Below are 20,666 nucleotides of genomic sequence, written 5' to 3'. Positions count from 1 at the left end.
ATGTGTAGCTCTGAGTAAGACTGACAGGGGTCCTGCCCTGTCAAGCAGTTTGTAATTTATAGAAGTGGGTGTACCTGAACCACAAAGGGAATAGGACAGAACACTAAATCAGCATCAGAAACTGAGTGCTTATCCCAACTCTACACCTTGCTGTATAACCCCAGCTGGCTCATTAACCTCGCTGAGCCTTCCTTTCTTGTCTGTATACGGAAATATTAGTGATCACTGGCTCACTGTGAGACTTAATCCAGGGAAATAATGTGTTCTAAAACGTACTGCAAAAGTGCATCATGTAACAAAATTATTAGACTATTAATTAACATGCCTATCCCGGTTCTCCAAATTAATGACCCCTAAGGCTCAGACAACATGCCAGTATTCCTTAAGGTTTCAGTCCAATGATATAAGTGATATAATTTCTGTATTCAACCTCACAGGAATCTGCCGCTTATAAAGCTGTGAATGCACTCCGGTCGGTACATGGGGTACAGTATAGATATGGACCTGCCTCCAGCACGTTGTGTAAGTTTCCTATGGATGTTGTGTTGGAATCATCTCTTGAACCAATATCCTGTGTAATGACTTCCCTTCTTAAAAAAAAAAAAAAAAAGAGAAAATGTGTTCCCCCCCTTAAAGTGAAATTTTTGACTGTTCAATTAGCCAAGGAAGATGGAGGGAGTTTGATGAGTTTTCTACTGCTTAACAAAAATCACTATACCAATCCAAACAAATACTAAGCAGAGAATATTCTAAGCATGTAGTAAAGACTGCGAAGTTGAATTGAGATCTTATGACAGTACAAAGTACCAAGATGAGCTCCTTAAGCAATTGTAACTACTGTAAAAGTGGAAATGAGCCTCGAGAAGATAATGGAGTAATGTTTCAGCCCTAAAAGAGCTTCCCTTTTATCCTTTCCTCCACAATTCTTGTTATGACATTCTGTTTCTTACATAACGCATCTTACAAGGTTATTAAAATATTTCTTATTTTATGTGAAGTAAAGAGCAACTGGGCACATGGAAAGCCCTTGGGCAAAGAGCCAGGAGGCATGGATCCTAGTCTTCATTCTGCCACGAGTTAATGTCATCCTGGTCAAGATATTAATCCCGGGCTTCAGTTTCCACAACTGCTCAGTGAGGAATTGGACTAGGTCATTTCTCATGGCCTTTCAAACTCTAAAATTCATTGACTATATAACTTGCAAACTCTAGCGAGAAGTCACATATATCTGAATGTCTATGTGTGCATATGAAGGTGTATACACATGTTTTATGTATAGATGGTGACATCTAATAATGCTTTTCAGCGAGGTAGTAAATTTCTCCTTGATTTCTTTAATTTACTTGTTATATTCCTAATCACTCACTTTCTTCAGTCTTCAGAAGAAAACGTTGGTTTGTTAATGAACATTGCTTATCATATAAATTTATCCTAATAGTGATAATGTCTGATGTATCAGAATTTTTTAAGTCCATGATCACTGGTCTTACACTGACCTTTTCATAGCTTTTTCAACAGCACCACCTTGAAAGCTGAAATATAGTATGGGGGGAGGGGGAATCACATCAGTTAATGCCAGCACAATATATATTAATAATCTTAAAATACTGATTTTTAAAAATCTTACTCACAGTTGACCTTTTCAGTTTGGTATCAAGGCACAGTCATAGTAGCATATTTACCGAGAATAACCTGCTACCATAGAAATGAGGCTGTCCTATCACCATGATGTAAGTGTTGGCAAATATTGTCCCTGACTTTGGCTACTATGACTACTATTTGTAGTTCCAGTGAACTCTAACCCGGAGGGACAATGAACCACAGACGACCATCTGTCCCCAACTGAAGCAAGGGGGGCCTGGGAAACAGCAGAGTCATGTAATTGTCATCTTCACATAATTCTGTCTCTAACTTGTCCTGGCAAAAGTGGCATAAAAAGTGGTATCATTTGAATTGGGGAATTTAAAAATAAAATCGTGTTATGTCAGGCTGGATCATATAAATTTGGGGGGAAAAGTATATAGTCTTCTATGAAACATTTGTTCATTAATTATTAAAAGCATGTGATGCTAAAAACTGTACACTAGGCACTTTGGAGTGTAAAGACACAAAACACTAACATCTAATATATCCTGAGCACATTATTTAATTTCCCCAACAACCCTACGCAGTAGGTATTACAATCCCGTTTTCAAAAGGGGAGACTTGAGGCACAGCCACAGTAGGTGATGGATCAGATACAGCCCACACCCACAGTCTGCCTAAAGCTTCCTGAAGTCCACACTTTCAGCTCTGTGCTGGAAAGCTGAAGCATGTGAGGTGGCAGCAGCCAGAAGGGGAGACTTGCCAGAATGGATTGTCAGCTAGGTTAAGTGCTGCTGAGAAGTTGGAAGTGGGATCTAAGGAAGAAGGAAAAAAAAAAAAAACACCCCAAAGGAGACTGGGCCTGCTCTCATTGGTGGCCTTCAAGAACAAAGGTTTCAGAGCCAGGGAGAGTCAAGAACCAGACTGAAAGTGGTTGAGGATGAAGAAACAACACATATAGATTCTCTTTTGAGTTCTAAAGCAGAAGGAAGAAGTAAAAGAATATGAGACCTAATAGGATCATGAGAAGGAAATGCTCTAGGAGAGTGGTGGTTGGACATCTCAGTCAGTGCAGATGCGGGGGGTGGGGGTTCTATCAACAAAACAAGGTCCTGGAGAAGGGGCCCTTTTGCTACCAGAGACAACATGGTATCAAACAATGTCACGTGTAGACGACCAGCAGCATTTCTTCCTGAGCTGGAAGGACAAAAGTCAGAACTGTGATGTAAGCAGAGGAGATGATGGGCTAATTACCCATCATGAGACTGGAGACAGTGGCAAAGTGAGGGGCAGGACCAGGAGAGAATAAGAGAGGTTCTGTAAGTGAAGATCTAGAAAAAAGGACCCTGGAGCACCACTGGTAACGGAGAAGGACTTCAGAGACTAGTATGAATTTACAGCAAAGACTTTCTCCATCTCCCTCGCAAGGGAGAAAACAGAAACTAGACTAGGGATTGAGAATTAGCAAAACAAAAGCAGGAAAGGATTAGAAAAGATCTGGTGAGAAATTCAGTGGAGTAATTGACCATAGCCTGTAGAGTTCAGTGAAATTCTAAGAAGCCTCAGGGGGAGTCTGGAAACTAAGTAAAGGCAAAGAGCAAATTCATCAGGGGTGAAAAAAATAGGGGAAGTAGAAGAAATAAGGTTTTCTGGGAACAGATCTTCAATATTCTAGACCTTGGAAAGAGAACTGAGTGATAAAAGTCCACAGTGTGGTGAATAAAGTGCGGGTGCAGATAAATGATAACGGAGTTGAGGCTGAGAAATTGAGGTCCTTGGGCTGATAAAGCATTAATACTTAGACTAGTTTTCAGAACAGAGAACAAAGTTTTCAGAGATGGCAGAGGCAAGAACCAGACTGATAGTGGCTGGTGTGATTTATGATGATAGCAGGTATGATTTATAAGTTCCATGAGCCTGACGCTGAGGAACTATGGTTAAATCGTTCTTGTTGAAAGGGTATTTAATTGGAAAGATTTAGTATAGCTTCGTAAGCAAGTACTATATATACATTTTGAAAATTATGCAGACTCTTTAATGAAGCTGACTTTTTTTGTTTGTTTTTTTTTTTTAACTTTTAGATGTGAGCTCTGGTAGCTCAATGGATTGGGCCTACAAAAATGGAATACCCTACACATTTGCTTTTGAACTACGTGACACCGGGCATTTTGGATTTTTACTCCCAGAGATGCTTATCAAACCCACCTGCACAGAGACCATGCTGGCTGTGAAGAACATCACAATGCATCTACTGAAGAAGTGTCCCTGAGACGGCCCAAGGGTCAGGTTAACTGCCAGAGGGAGCGGATTCTGCCCAAGAGCTGCTTGCCAGTGGGTGGAAATTGTTTTTAAAGAGAGGGTTGACCGCTTAGAGTGAACTTATCTGTGGACTTTAAAAGGACCCTCTCATGCAATCCCACTCTATGGCAATAAAAAAAAAAAATGGCGGTAAAAAAGAAATTAGAGTATAACCTAGTCTGTTGTAAGAAAAGGTATCCACTTTCTCTCCCTTTAGCGTTATTTAAGGGGGGAGGGGATATTTTCAAACCCTTTTGTCTCAAGAAATGTACAAATTGAGGATTCCATGTCAATAAATCTCACGTTCTCAATTAAGATCTAGACTACTAATGTTAAATGACTTGGTTCTCATCTGAAACGCAGATTTTTGAAATGGAAAGAATGATATTTCTTAATAAATATACAACTTAATAAGACCTCGAGTTACTCACATCATCCCCTGGCATTAGCGCACCAAGGACCTATAAAAATGTAGCAAGAAAGAGCACTTAGGTTCAGACTCTGAAAATACCACTTAAAAAAAAAAAGAGTAAACATTGAGATTCCACAGAGTGTTAAGAGATTTATACTTACTAATAATCTCACCAATTCCTCAAATTCTATTATCATCCCCATTTTTCAAATGAGGAAATTGAGGCTTAAAAAGGTGATACAGTCTCCCACGTCCAGGAATATGACAGGATAAGTGTCGGGACTGCTGGAAATAAGTAAAACTTCTGGACAAAACACAATTTTTTAAAATTTATCTTTGAAACATCAGATAAAAAAAGTAAGGAAATCTCAGACCGGACATGAAGTGAAGGCAGGGTCCTAGAAAGGTAAGAGGTGCACTGTTACCCTGAGAGAGTGTGTCAGAGCAGCTGAGTGCAGACTCTGGTTTTCACAGCACTTCGGGGAATGGGAGCAGAGAACAAAACCCAGCGCTACTCCAAGGTGGGGAGTCTACTAGCAGATTCTCCTCCTGCTAATCCTTCAGTGTAAGGACAAACTACAAGCAAACACCATGCCACTTCCAGTGGACCACACCGAAAATAGACTATTTAAAATCTTGGCAAGAGTAGAGAGGGGAGCAATTGCTACTGAGAATTTGGAAACACAAGTCAGCCCTCACCCAATTTTGCAGCCCAAATTCCTACTACCTGACTGGTCTGATAAACCTCTAGCCAAGAGTTTTACTTCTGATAAATCCCAGATTGGTTAAATTATAGTCTCCAAGTATTTGGTAGAAGCAACTGCAAATCCTCTTAGCAGATTTATCTGACCAAAACACATCATGAACACCAGGATAAAGAGATGAGCCTAAAAACTCCCAGAGAGAGAAAAAAAACAAAAAACAAATAGTCACAGATAAAGGAATGAGGACTAGAGTAGAATGAAACTTCTCAACAGCACCACTGAAGCTTGAAGATGGAGAAATGCCTTCAGAATTCTGAGGGAAATTTCTGTCCTAAAAAATCTATACCCAGCAAAACAATCAATGAAATGTGAGGGTAGAATATGGACATTTTTGTACAACTGAGGTCCTAGATACGTATCTTTCTCAGGAAACTTCTGAAGGATATGCTTTACCAAAATGAGGGAGTAAACTAAGAGAATGATGTAGGAGCCCAGAAAATAGGAAATCCAACATAGGAGAAAGGAATTGGGGAGGGGGGGGAGGGAATCAAGATAATGGTGAAAGGAAAAATCCCAGTAAGAGCAAATGCCAGGCTTAGAGAACAACTACCTTGGAATAGGAGGAAGAGAACTGAAGGCTTCAGATGAAATTCTCCAAGATAAATATGAACAGAACACTTAAACATGTGCAGACTTCTACTTCTATCAAAAAATTTAGGAAAGACAAATGTAAGATGGTATCACTTATATGTGGTATGAATAAACTGATTTACAAACCAGAAATAGGCTCACAGACATAGAAAACAAATTATGGTTACTAAAGGGGAAGGAGGTTGGGAAGAGAGAAATTCGGAGTTTGGGATTAACATATACACATTACTATCTGTAAGAGATAAACGACAAAGACCTACTATACAGCACAGGGAACTACATTCAGTATCTTGTCTTAACCTATAATGGAAAGGAATCTGAAAAAGATTATGTATGTGTGTGTATGTGTAATTGAATAGGATCACTTTGCTGTACACCTGAAACTAACTCAACATTGTGAATCAACTATACTTCAGTTTTTTAATTTAATAATAAAAGTACAGAAACCAAGCAAACAAAAAAAAAAAAAGCAATTGTTAACCCTGGTGAAGACAATGAGTTATTCAAGAGAAGAAATAAAATCACAGCCTACTTTATTTATGACTTAGCTATAAATAATATTTATATAGTTAAAATGTTAGCCCTAATTACTGACTTAACCAATAACTGTGATATAAATGTAAAAGGATAGAAAGAAGTAAATGTATGTGAGAGGAGGGGGTATAAAGGGTTAACTCCTCATCTGCCATAATAAGTCAATAGACAACATTTAAAACTGGAGGGAAAAAAAATCAAAAAAATCAGTATCCGAATGTTTTTTAGAAATAAAGTACTAGAAGAATTAATTTTAATGATTAAGAATTATTAGGCTAATGGGAGGGAACTGAGAGTAAGGCAGGATGGAGCAGAGGACTGCTGTTTTTAATGTAAGCTTTATCATATTATTTGACTTTTTTTAATGATAAAAAATGTCATAGAGTATATTCCTTTTAAAAGGAAGATTGGTTTTTTAAAACACTCCCAACTGCTCACCATCCAGTCTTTTTGATGTTTATCAAATGTACATTGTTTCAATAAAAATAATCAAAATTAAATTTAAAAGAAATATTAAATGAGATTGTACGTGGAATGCCTAGCCTAGAACCTAGAATATAGTAGTCAGGAAATAGTAGTTTTGTCTATGTTTTACAAATCTAAATTATCTTTCTATCTTGTTGTAGTCCCAGTTACATGTTTGCAGGAATGGTCTCAGGAAGGCTTGAGGCTCAGTCCTGCTGAGGAACACCACACCTGGGACTTCAGTGCATCCCATCTGGCAGTAAATGCTCAGAGATGACCTGGGGCTGAGAGGGTTGCCTTATACTAGTTATTTCTACCCACAGAACAGGTGAAAGCCAAAAGTGTCCAGAAACAACCAGGAGAGCCGGAGATTTATGAAGACTCCCCAAAATGGGAAGGGGCTGCTTCTCACAGAACCTGTCAAAGACTCACACAACCAACCACGGTCATCTGGCAACTTTCACGGACCCGTAAGGAAACTTTCCCCTTTGACTGGGAGTGCACAGTGTATCCCCTGCTCTGGGAGCTGTCTGTGTCCAGATTCTTTGCTAGTGTCTATGGATGCCTTTCCAAACATCACTCCTGTAACAACCAAACAGTAGTCAACTCTTGAATATTCAGGGGGGAAAAAAAAGAATTTACAGATAATACCTGAAATTCATTTTTTTATTGTATTTTAAATTTCTACCTATTCTATACCCTATGCAATAAGATCTGTTAGCAAGTTAATACCAAGAACTTAAATTTGTATTATTTTACTTTTCCTTGCCCTTCACATAATGCAGATGCTGAGAGTAATTTTTTCAAAGTCAAAATGAGGGCAACAGAAAAATATAGAATCTGAATAGTCTACAAACTAACTAGTATATAGTTTATTATCTACATACAGATTCAAGATAGAATTTTACCTTAAAAAACCTCATGTAAGTTCTTTTCAATGATTATTCTCACATTTCGGTAGCACTATATATATTTTACAGCTCAAGTTCTATAAGTGGGTATTTTAATATTTATAGGCTATTTTCATTTTTAATCTTTTTAAATTAAGCTACAAGATGTACTGATGCATGATTTATGTTCAAGGCACTCTACTAGGCGCTGTGTATGAGGAGGGGGTGCTGGAAACAAAACATGTTAAATTTATCAATCTATACTTGCTTAGGAATGTAGAAGTAAACTTCAAACTAAAAACGGCACCTACATTTTAAAAAATAGTTTAGCTTTGGTCAACTAATCTTCAACAAAGGAGGCAAGAATATACAGTGGAATAAAGACAGTCTCTTCAGCAAATGGTGCTGGGAAAACTGGACAGCAGCATATAAATCAATGAAGCTAGAACACTCCCTTACACCATACACACACAAAAAAAAAACTCAAAATGGATCAAAGACTTAAACATAAGATATAATAAACCTCCTAGAAGAAAATATAGGCAAAACATTATCTGACATACATCTCAAAAATGTTCTCCTATGACAGTCTACCCAAGCAATAGAAATAAAAGCAAAAAACCCAAATAGGACCTAATTAAACTTACAAGTTTTTGCACAGCAAAGGAAACCATAAGCAAAACAAAATGACAACCTACAGAATGGGAGAAAATTTTTGCAAATGAAACCGACAAAGGCTTGATCTCCAGAATATATAAGCAGCTCATACGACTTAAAAAGAAAAAAAAAACAACCAACCCAATCCAAAAATGGGCAGAAGACCTAAACAAGCAATGCTCCAAGGAAGACATACAAATGATCAATAGGCACATGAAAAAATGCTCAATATCACTAATTATCAGAACTACAATGAGGTATCACCTCACACCAGTCAGAATGGCCATCATTCAAAAGTCCACAAATGACAAATGCTGGAGAGGCTGTGGAGAAAAGGGAACCCTCCTACACTGCTGGTGGGAATGCAGTTTGGTGCAGCCACTGTGGAAAACGGTATGGAGACTCCTCAAAAGACTAGGAATATTTGTGACTCCTCAAAAAGTTAAACATACAACTACCATGTGATCTGAAATTCCTAGGTACATACCTAAGATAATTGAAAACAGGTATTCAAACAGATACTTGTACACCAATGTTCATAGTGGCATTATTCACAATAACCAAAAGGTGGAAACAACCAAAATTTCCATCAGTGGATGAAAAGACAAACAAACATGGTATATCCATAATACAAAATATTATTCAGCCATAAAAAGAAATGAAGTACTGATACATGCTACATCCTGAAGAACTTCAAAATGCTAAGTGAAAGGAGCCAGACACAAAAGGTCATGTAATTATATGCTTCCATTTGTATGAAATATCCAGAATAGTTAAATCCATAGAGACAGAAAGCAGATTAGGTCCAGGGGCTGGAGAAGGGAAGAAATAGGGAATGCCTGCATCGTGGGTATGGAGTCTCCCTTGACAGTGTTGAAAATGTTTTGGAACCAGGTAGAGGTGGTGGTTGTAGAACTTTGAAAATGTACTAAATGCCACTAATTGTACTCTTTTGAAAGGTTATTTTTATGTTATGTGAATTTTACTTCAATTAAAAAAATGAATAATAAATAAATAAATAAAACAAAGTGAAACCAAAAAAAAAAAAAAAAAAAAAAGACTAGGAATAGACTTACCATATGACCCAGGAATCCCGCTCCTGGGCATATATCCAGAAGGAACCCTACTTCAAAATGACACCTGCATCCCAATGTTCATAGCAGCACTATTTACAATAGCCAAGACATGGAAACAGCCTAAATGTCCATCAACAGACGACTGGATAAAGAGATGGTATATTTATACAATGGAATACTACTCAGCCATAAAAACCAACAACATAACGCCATTTGCACAACATGGATGTTCCTGGAGAATGTCATTCTAAGTGAAGTAAGCCAGAAAGAGAAAGAAAAATACCAGATGAGATCACTCATATGTGGAATCTAAAAAAAACAAAACAAAACAAATACGAAACGGAAACAGACTCATGGACATAGAATACAGGCTTGTGATTGCCAAGGGGGCAGGGGATGGGAAGGGACAGACTGGGATTTCAAAATGTAGAATAGATAAACAAGACTATACTGTATAGCACAGGGAAATATATACAAGATCTTGTGGTAGCTCACAGCGAAAAAAAAAAATGTGACAATGAATATATGTATGTTCATGTATAACTGAAAAATTGTGCTCTACACTAGAATTTGACACAACATTGTAAAATGACTATTACTCAATAAAAAGATGTTTTAAAAAAGTAGAAAGAAATAAAAATAAATTAAAAATAGTTTAGCAAGATACAATCCCCCATCCCCCACTTTTATTAATAGTAATTTTACAGATTCTGGTTATGCTGAGTTGTAGCTCTCAGCTTAGTTTTAGGGAGTGTTTTTGTTTCCAAGGTCTGCCGTAACAAAGCATCACAAATTGGGTTGCTTAAAAGAGCAATTTGTTTTCCCACAGTTCTAAGATGCTAGAAGTCCAAAATCAAGGTGTCAGCAGGGCAGTGCTCCCTCTGAAACCTGCAGGAGAATCCTTCCTTGCCTCTTCCTAGCTGCTGGTTGGTTGCCAGCAATCTGTAGTGCTCCTTGGTTTGCAGCTGCTTAACTTCAAACTCAGCCTTCCTCTCTCATAGCCCTCTGTGTGTCTGTGTCATCATACAGCGGTCTTCTTCTAAGGCCACCAGCCGTATCAGATTGGGAGCCCACCCTACTCCTGTAAGATCTCAGCTTAAATAATTACATCTGCAATGACCCTATTTCCAAATAAGGTCACATCCTGAGGTCCTGGGGGAATTGGAACTTCAATGTATCTTTTTGTGGGAAGACAAAACTCAACCCAGAACAGTGAACAAGTATCATGAGACATTGCTGTTCATGAGTCTGTTTACTAAGCCAAAATGTGGTGACTCTTGCTTGAGTTTACTCTTTTGTTCTCAAGGCTTTGGGAATAGATGCAAATAAAATCTACTTTTTAAGTTCTGGCACTCCCAATGACATTGTTTTTAATAGACCACTAATGAAAATAGAATGATCCGCTCATTATAGTTTATTTTTTAAAATACAAACATTATAGTTTAAATTATGATTTGCTTTTCTTAACTTAGGAAATTTGTTTGTTTTAGGTAGGGTCATATATTACCTTAGCTCCCGATAATGATTTGGGGCTGCGGCACCATGGAAAGTATTTACAGCTAAGTTATACTAGATCAAGTCTAATTGATTAAATCAGAATTCTATGCAAAGTTAATTAAAGTATGCTGTAGATTAAGCAAAGTAATTACATGAGCGATTGCATTTAATGGAATATTTTTATGAATCAGAATCAGAATATTGCATAATAAACCTGGAAACAGCCACACTGAATACCTAATATACTTCACAAAGCAAATGGCACTGAGAACTGCTAAGACGCCTGAACAGTGCACATGAAAATAAAGGCAACTTGAAGTTCTTCTAAAGCAGACTCTTAATTCTTCATTTCCAATGTGCTGCCGATCCCCACACTGTGTTTCTGCAGTTAGGACTTCTAGGACCACTTCCTCTTTCTCCTGTGGGAGTTTCTGCCCCAGTGCATCCGCCTTATTCCACCAGCCCAGGCTTGGGGAGAGAAGCACATCAAATAACTCAAGACATTATAGACTCTGGAATGCTATCCACCTTATAATTTAGTTATGAGTTCAACTAAGAGGATAGCTTCCCACAAAACACTGAAATAATGTGTTCTAAGTTTTAAACTGACTTAAGAGTAAATGCTTCCCTGATTGGGAAGAAGTTTAAAAGGTCGCAGGAATACCCAACCCTACCACGAAAGTGACCAGCAGTTTCGGGTACATGCTCTGGAGGAAATAACTCACAACCACCGAGTGACTGGTGTTGGGTTCAGTTATTGAATTTCTATTATAGCTGTACTTCTGGCAAGAAGCGCAGGTCCCTGCCATCCTAGGTAGAATTCTTCAGTAATTTAAAGCTGTATTCAATATTCTAAGGGAGGCTATCTGATATCTGCTCAGCAGAAACTGTTACTGAATGTATTAATATCCAGCTGTCTATCTCAAGCAATATTGGTCAGGAATATTGTCTAAGGTTTTCATTTGGTAGAGCACCAAACATGAACAGACATTCTAAAGGCTCTGGGACAGGGTCAACAGAATCTCACAAAAGAATGAATATTTGAAGTGTCACTGCACCTGTCACCAACGATCATGGGAGATACATGAGGATCCTGAAGAGGTAGTCCTGAGCTCCCTAGGGGTGTCCAAGAATCAATTATTTATGATAATTGTAACTCTGAGTTACTACTAAAGAAGTAATTCTGTACTGGGAGCTTGAAATCTAATTTTTAGACTCATAAATGGGGACACTAGCCTTTCTATTTCCTTTAAAATACTTGGGAGTCTGTTCCTTTTTATTTATCATCTTTAGCTAAGCTGCTTTTATAAAGAAGACTTTGAATCACAATCAACATTTCAAACACAGATCTTACAGCAATCTGCATATTTTATTAAGACCAGTACATTAATCCAAGTGTGTAAGTATCACTAGTAAGTGTTTCCTTATGACTGGATACAAATTTTTAGTGCACCACCCTCTTTCCCTACCATTCCCCTTCTTTTAAGGGCTACAGAGAACTCTACTTTTGCCTGTCTTAATCTCTTTCCTCTGCCTCCCTCCAAGGTCGGTCCTTTCTTAGTAGACCTGTTCTTGCGGTCTTGAGCTTTTGTAATGGGGAACTGAGAGGAAAGATGAGAAGGCAGAAGGGGAGCAGGGGGCTCCTTAGGCAGGAATGGGAATTTCCCAGGGACTTTGAGGCCAGGAGGCTCGGGCAGCTGCAGTTTGTAGGATGATGGACAGGAGTAAAGAAGGAACTTAAAGAATTATCGCCGAAAATTATATATGGCTTTTGTGGTATTCAACAAAGGCTTTGAAATTAGTGGGCCATATTCTTTTGACTATATCATTATTTGAGAATAAACCATTTGGATCCTAGTTTTATAAACATTGAAGTCTCACTGGATATTTATTATAATTTGTGTGGCTCACACCTTAGAATGCCCTGCCTTGCCTAGGGAATATGAATTCTTAAGAATCCTGTCTTCCCAAGATAGAACCCAGCAGTAATATCGTTTGCAGCATACAAGCATGACTCAGGCTCCCCTAATGAGAATAGGTTCAGAAGTGAGAGCTGCTATTCAACAGTAATAAGTTTCAGTTATAGAAGCTCCAGGGATCTGTTTACAGCATTGTGCCTAGAGTTAGCAATGCTGGAATGTATACTTAATTTGTTAAGAGGGTAGATCTCATATAATCATAACAAGATTTTTTTCTTAATTAGTGTAGGAATTTTTTTTTTTTAAAGAAAAAGAAGTGAGCAACTTGAGAAAGGAGGCTCCACACAGAATCCATGGGGTGGCAAAAATGGCAGCCAAATTCATGCTGCAGAAACAGCAGTGGCGGGGCGGGGGCAGCAGAAGTGCTGATGTGGTAGAGGCTGTGGTTAAACTCAGCAGGTCTGCTCAACTGCCTGCAGTTGGACATCGTCCCCAGATTTCGCTTTGGACTGGTTCTCCCACAAATATTTACATAATAAACTCCTTTCCTGTTTAATCAGTCAGCCAGTGCCAATTTCTGGTGCCACACAAAATGTTTCATTAAAACTCTTTTTGGGTTGCATATGAGAATAATGGCTCAGTTTTCCATATTTACTCTGATATTCCAGAGCCCAGGCATTATTTGCTGCATAATGTTACTTGTGGATTTTAATCAGTGGCTTTTACTTCAGAGTAAGGTTTTGTTTCCAAAATATTAATGAAAATACATGAGTAGACCATGGAAGAAAGGTGTTTTCAAAATTCCAAATGTAATTTCTCTCGTCAAGAGAGGACACATGAGACAAGAACTATGTTTGGCTTTATATTTACAAGAGAAAGAAGATTGTGATCAGCAAGCCTAGGTCTTTAAATCTCCAGAGAAGTCCTCCTTTAGTTTTTATCTGTAAAATACGGATGCCAAGGCCTGTACTGCGGGTCTACAGTGAGGATTAAAGTAGGTAACATATGAAAAATATCAGCAAAGGGCCTGACCCTCACATTCATACTGAGCAACCTTTTCTAAATTTTACTAAAATGTAAGAACATAAGGTAGGAGATGCAGGCAGATTTTACTGGGCTTGGATGGAGGTGGCAGGTGGGGGCTTTTAACCTAATCAGAGCTTACAGAGATCTTCATTGAAGATGGGTACATGATCATTAAGGGTCCATCTTCATCCACTTTTATCACAATCAAGCTACTGGACACCTTGTTTAACTACAGGAAATTTTTTTCTATAGCACACTGTTGACAAAGTAAGTCAACTTAGAAGAAAAATATTTCAATACATATCTCATCTAAAAGGAAGAAGAAATCATTTAAATATAGGCTTTGATGGGAGAAAATATCTCTACTCAGTACTCCAGAGTAATAAAGATTTTATTCTTAAAAGCTTACACTAACAAGATTGAAATAGTTACCGGATACATTTACCATTCTGCCTGTATGACAAATAAGCAACGTGCCAGCGCAAATCCACGTCCCAAAGGAACTCATGCTTTACCCAAAGGTTTACTGAGCAACGACTCTGATTGCTACGGCCTCCTGCCAAGGTGATTCAGGAGGGAAATCATAAGGAAGGCATAAATTGATCACCAGTGCCATCTCTCCTGGCAGCTAGACTAGCCAGCATCCTCTAATGCCTCTGACTGCTCGGGAAATCCCACTACCACCATCCCATCCCCAGTGGAAGCACCCAACTCTGACCTGCCTTTCCAGATAGGTCTCTCCACTCCGACCCCTCTGGTGGGCCCCACAAGGAAGCGCTCTCATCTAACTGCCTTTTGGGGGGTTATCAGTCAGTCCCAGCAACCATAACAAAATGCCAGAGACTGGGTGGCTTAAATAACAAACACGTTTTTCTCTCAGATCTGGAGGCTAAGAGTCCAAGACCAAGGTTCCAGCTGATTCAGCTTCTGGTCAGGCCTCTCCTCCTGGCTTGCAGGCAGCTACCTTGCCTTTCTTTGGTGCATGGCATGGAGCGAGGGAGACAGACAGAGCGAACTCTCTGAGGTCACTTCTCATAAAGACACAAATCCTACTGGATCAGGGCTATACCTTTATGGCTTTATTTAACCTTAATTGCTTCCTCAGAGGCCCCATCTCCACATACATCTACACTAGGGGTTAGGGCTTCAACATATGAATTTGCAGGGGGCGGGGACACACCCACATTCGGTGCAGAACAGAAGGGATACAGTTAACTCAAACACACCACATGATGAAAGGATTTTAATCCTCTTTGCACAGAATGCACCTTCTGGCAGGGAATAATTGCTTAATAACCACAGGAAGGAATTTCTAGTGATTCAGGAGGGTAAGGACATTTATCACACGGCACCTGTGCCTACCCTGCTCCAATGGCTGCAAAGCGACCTCTCCTGATTTACAATGTCTCATGGTTCCTGCTCTTCAGTGTCAGTGAAACACATGCAGTAAACCACTCCACTGATGGCCAGGCACGCGGTCACACACTCCTGCCCCCAGACCTTCCGGCCACAGGCCATTTCTGGTCCTGAACCATGCCATGGCTTCTGGTCCACAAAAAGAGGAACATCCTTTCCCCTGGTCTGGCAGTGTGCCACACAGCCATGCCTGGACTGTGTTCCAGATTTTCCACATCATTCATGCTCGAGCATACACAGCAAGAGACACACAAGCTTGCATATTCTTAACCTTTACGTGTGTCCTTCTGTGTTTACCTGCCTTTTGGGGAGTTAAATTATATTACCGTGTAGTAGATACAGACAGTATGATTAAAACCTTAAAGGCCGTTTTGCTTTTACCTCCGAAACACAAAAGGAGCCAGGATTTGTAACATACTACTTTTTTGCCCTGTCCTAATCTCACGTGGGAGTCTGAGTAACTGCTCTCTCAGCAGACACCTAACCCAAATAACTATTTTTAGACATGAAAAAAAAGTCTTCGGGAACTTTTATTTACCAAGTGCTCCAAGCATTTGTACTCTAAGAAGTTCAACAATGAATTCTGTGATAATACTTAAAAAGGGGTTTTAGTTTAATAACGTAAATTGTTCATTCTGGTAAACTGACAACATCCTTGGGAATTTAGAGAGTAACCTCAGAATGCTACCTGCACAGTAAGCCTAGCTCAGTAATTACTTGCTGATTATTTGCAGTATGGTCATTTGTAAAAAGTGAGACACTGTATTTTTAAGATTTGAGTCTGTTTTCTTGACTAATTAGTGGCAAAGCTGAGACTATAAGACAAGTCATTGAGTTCTTTTAACTTATAGAAATTTCTAAACACACAAAGGTGGTATAATATGATAAACTTCACACTCCCATCACCCAGTCTCAGCAATTATCACCATTTTACTTTGCCAAACATTTCACCGTTCCTCCTCTGAATTTCTTACTGCAGTATTTTGAAGCAGATCTTAGATATATTTCACTCATATACACTTCAGTGCATATCTCTAATATTTTTATATTTATATACTTATCTCTACATTTTATGTGCATTTGTGGTAGATCAACAATTTCCAAAAAGTGGCCAAAGGACTTGGACACCTAACAAAATATACTGGTATCCTTCTTCCACTTTTTTCCTCTATGTATTTCTCTCCCTCAAAAGAGGAAATCCACATCAATTTTAATAGGTCAATAAACAGAAAAGTAAAAAGAAACAGAAACAAACCCCAATCATCCTGATGGCAGAAATGTAAAATGTCAGCTTTAAGGTTACGTTAAAACATTTCAATATGTTCAGGCTCCACAAAACACACAAGCAAATCCCTCTTATTTTCCTCCAAGAAAAAAGTCATGATGTGGAAATTCCATCCTGGGTCCTCCAAAAATCCTCAGTTGTGCAGAGGCTATGTGTATCTACTTCACTAGGCAAATTGTGATGGTATTTAATAAAATCTAAATAATTTCTGGTGTCTAACCTTGTTAAATATTTATTTGGCATATAATTTAACCAGGCTTCTCAGGTATTACTGTTCTATGGGTTTATCAAATTTTTAATTTATTCTAATTTTAATACAGAATTTTAACATCACACTCATTAAAAGGCAATCCATTCACTACAGAGGCAAATAACTTACATACAGAGTGGCCATCAAGTCTGGAAACATAGGCAACCATATAAAATAAAAGGCTTATTGCTATTACATGACAATACACGATATGTCTGATTGTTGTCCCTCATTAATGATGCAGAGTTTAGTGTGCTGGGCAGAATGGCAAGGGACAGGATGCATTAATGAAGCATTTCTAGCAGTCCTGGCACGTACAGCTGTAACACATTGCCTTCCATCATTAGTTCTCAGATGTGATGCCTGAAATCACCACCAGCAACGCTTGGGAGTGTTAAAAACGAACATTTTCAGGGCCTCACCCCAGACTTGCTGTATCAGAAATTTGGGCTCAGTTGTCTGGCTTAACAAGGACTGCAGGTGATTTTGATGCAAGCTAAATTTTGAGAACCGCAGGCTCAGATAATCTGTGCCTCTGATTTTTTGCCAAGTAAAAAACAAATAAACAAAAAACTCTGCCCTTTCAGCATACCCCAAGCATAGAGTTGCCAGATTTAGCAAATAAAAATATAGGACACCAGTTAAATTTGAATTTCAGATAAAAAAGTAAATTTTTAGTATAATTGCGTCCTTGCAGGTATGTCCCATGTATATATCCCACTTATGCAAGTGATATATAGAACTATCTCCATGCCTACTTACACTAAAAAATTATTTGTTGCTTATCTGATTCAAATTGAACATTTATTTCATGCTGTGTCCTGAGTTTTTCTGGCATCCATACACAAGTGTTCTGATCTGGCCATCAGTCAGCATCCTCCACAGGGCTACGTCATCTAATCCATAATAATTTTAGAAATTATCACTCTACCCGTCTCTCACCACTGATGTTACGTGGTGATTGGTGTCTGAGTGACCTCCCCTCGCCTGTCAACGGCATACACTAATTGGTGGTCACTTAACACAGTCAAACAGGATAGTCACCTGTGCACTCTGTAGGCAGAAATCTTGAGTGTCAGCTGAAGACAAAAGCTAAAGAAATGTGTATCAGATTCCACAATGAAACGTGAAAACTTCTGTTCCAAGAGCCTTATGTTTCATGCAAGGTTCTAGATTTCTATTAAGAAATAATTAACTATAGACCAAAAAAAATTTTTATATCCCTTACTGGAGCCACATGCTGACGGTGGGTCCTTTCCCACAACCGTCCCTAGTTAAGTCAGACAATTAAAACAAAACAATTCTGAAATCTAAATCCTTTCTGATTTACTTTTACATAGTCATTTTTTTTTTCATTTTTGAACTGTCATCCTATTTTCTTTTTAAATGTACATAAAACATATAGATCTCAAATACACATTTCAGTAAGTTTTGACAAACGTGTACCCCCACCCCATCAAGATACAGAACATTTCCTTCACTCCAGAAGAGATCCTCGAGCCCCTTTCCAGTTAACCTCCCCTCACCACCAGAAGCAACCGTTGTTCTGATTTTTATCACCACACATTAGTTTTGTTGCTCTAGAACTTCGAGTAAGTCAAATTGCTTTCATTTTCACATATTCAAAACATTTGGCTCTATGGCAGGGAATTTAAAGGGTATTTCTCTTTTTCTCTGAAATTGCCTCTAAAGCCCTCAAGTTAGTACCCCATCCCCCACCCTCAAGGGCAGGAAGGGTGCTGGATGCTTTTCAGGTCTGAGGGGAATGACTAGAGGGAGGATCAGGAAAAGCATGCTTGAGGTCGGAGATCCCTGTTGACCTCTTGAGATGAGTCCCCAAGAAGTGCTGGCGTTAGGAAACTGCAGAAGGCGTTGAATGTAAGGGGCTGCAAGAGAATGCTCCGAGCCGTGCCAGATGGGGAACAACTCCAGCATCTCAGTGGGCTCCAAGAGGCAGCCACACCACTGGCTTTGTAGCAACTAAGCTCCAGGCCTGTAGGGACTGCCCACGGGCTCCAGGATATCTGCAATGAAGACCCACCTCTGCAGCATCCTAAGACCCTTAGGGTGGGAAAGTGCTCCTGTATCTGTAATCTGAGGGCAGACTAGACCATAGTGATACACCCGAAAGAAAGGGCAGAGGAATGTAGATACCACTGTTCCAGCTAATAAGTTAAACATACAAGTTATTTAATATTTTAGTGCTTTGCAAAGTACCCACTGGAGTAGTATCTAATTATTATTTTAAAAGTCTGCTACCCAGACAGAACATAAAATGTAAAATGCCAGCATACATAATCTAATATTATCCTCTATGGAAAACATATTTCCATTATGTTCATTTTTGCTCACATTCCTCGGGGATCCAGGGATGAAAAAATATATAAACCCAAGCAGACCTGTGGTTAGTTTATACAGGTATATACAAATGTTATCACTTGAGACAAATGTAGAAAACTACGTACAAAGAGTAAAATGCAATTTAAATGAACCCCCAAAACGCTGATGCTCACCACCAATCCTCACTCCCCCCTGAGTTGTTCTCAGACTTTCCGAATCTCCCAAACGCAAACTTACCTTCAGATCCTTCCATGAAGACGCCAAAGTTGTTCCTGCTCACCGGACGTGGGGTCCATTCCTGTTAGGCCTCAGGGACTCTTACCTCCCCCGTGTCTGAGGAGATCACACATGACCAGAAAAACCTTCCTCCTTCCTTGCTGGGGGAGGCTGGGTCCTCCTGGAGCTGGCTCTGGCACCGAGTTTAAGAAGCGAGGTGAAGAGCAAGGATCCGCGCCTGTGAAAGGAGGCGGGCAGACGCCGGGTTAGCGCGGGGAAGCAGCTGAAGGGCGATGCAGACCCAACGGAGCCGGGAGCTCTGGGGTGAGCGTTGCCCGGGAGGGTGTTCTCCGCACCCCGGGCCGCTGGCTGTGCCTGGGTCTCCCCGTCTCACCAGCCACCAGACGACGGCAAGCGACCCCGGGAAGGGCGTGACCTTGGGCGAGTCTGCGCAGGAGAGGAGAGGCGAGGCTTACTGAGGAGCCGACAGCTGTATCCTGTTCCCTGATCACTGCATGCGCCACAGCTGGACACCAAATCCTTCCTTGAAGGGAGATGCGAGTATCTAGCACTACTGTCCTCCTCCAACTCTGCAAGAGCCCTGCGGATTTCTCTCCACTCCCCAAATCACCACGCTCTCCTTTATCTTGGTCTGGGACTCTTGCCTGGAACGCTTTTCTACCCTCTCCCCCGGCTGACTCCTGCCCATTCCTCAGATCTCATTCTTAGGAAGGCCTTCCCTCACCCATTCCTTTATAACATTCATCTCACTTAGTTTGCCTAATGCCTTTATTCCCTGCGCACACCCGTCCGTTAGAGCAGGGAAGATGTCCCGCTGGATTGTGCTGCGTCCTCAATGTTGAGCGATGTGCCAAACGCAGAGTCAATATTCAGCGTTTATTTGATGAATGGATTAGTTAACTAGACATACCTTGCATTTTAGTTTGGGTTCTCCCAGAAGCAGATCCTAAAGCAGGGAGTCGAGTACAAACCCTTTATCTGAGCGGCGATTCCAGGAAACACTGGTGGGAAAGCAGGCAAGTGAGATCAGAAAGGCAAAGCAGCCAATTAATTACCCATCACCGCTGTGGGCGATCAGCCTCATCCTGCTGGCGAAATCTGAGAGCCAGCAGCGGACATGTGCCTTGAAGTTACCCATCCAGAAATGAGTGACCAGTTACTATATGATTCCATTTATATGAAATATCCAAAAAAGGCCAATTCATAGAGACAGAAATTAGATTAGTGGTTGCCAGGGGAGAGGGAGGGGAGGGTTGGGAGTAACTGCTAACAGGTATAGGATTTCTTTGAGAGAGGGATAGGAATGTTCTCGAATTTTGTGAATTTACTAAAATCCACTGAGTTTTATACTTTAATAAGAATTCTATGTGAATTATATCTCAATAAAACTAATTACAAGAAATGAGGGAGCTGGGATATGTATAC

The 20,666-nt window shown here is 39.8% G+C and overlaps 1 protein-coding gene and 1 long non-coding RNA gene across 3 annotated transcripts in view; one reads left to right on the top strand and one right to left on the bottom strand.

Moving 5' to 3' along the window:
• Nucleotides 1-4,186, top strand: part of CPA6 (carboxypeptidase A6) — a 181,278-nt gene extending 177,092 nt beyond the window's left edge. The window contains exons 10-11 of the mRNA XM_010989413.3: nucleotides 438-522; nucleotides 3,666-4,186. Of these exons, the coding sequence (XP_010987715.1) occupies nucleotides 438-522; nucleotides 3,666-3,853 (273 nt within the window). The 3' untranslated portion in view covers nucleotides 3,854-4,186. The remainder of the gene's footprint in view (nucleotides 1-437; nucleotides 523-3,665) is intronic.
• LOC135319677 (uncharacterized) overlaps nucleotides 1-19,983 on the bottom strand; it is a 136,133-nt gene extending 116,150 nt beyond the window's left edge. Inside the window, exons 1-2 of one of the 2 annotated variants that reach the window (XR_010378479.1) lie at nucleotides 19,615-19,983; nucleotides 19,242-19,458 (exon numbers count right to left, since the gene is read on the bottom strand). This is a non-coding gene — a long non-coding RNA (uncharacterized LOC135319677). Of the gene's footprint in view, nucleotides 1-19,241 lie in introns of both variants that reach the window. The other variant, XR_010378478.1, reaches the window with a different exon arrangement.
• Nucleotides 19,984-20,666: the final 683 nt, after the last annotated feature.

The sequence above is a fragment of the Camelus dromedarius genome, chromosome 30 (genome assembly GCF_036321535.1).
Source record: "Camelus dromedarius isolate mCamDro1 chromosome 30, mCamDro1.pat, whole genome shotgun sequence".
In the NCBI taxonomy this organism is placed as follows: domain Eukaryota; kingdom Metazoa; phylum Chordata; class Mammalia; order Artiodactyla; family Camelidae; genus Camelus; species Camelus dromedarius.
This window is presented reverse-complemented; position numbering and strand designations above follow the sequence as displayed.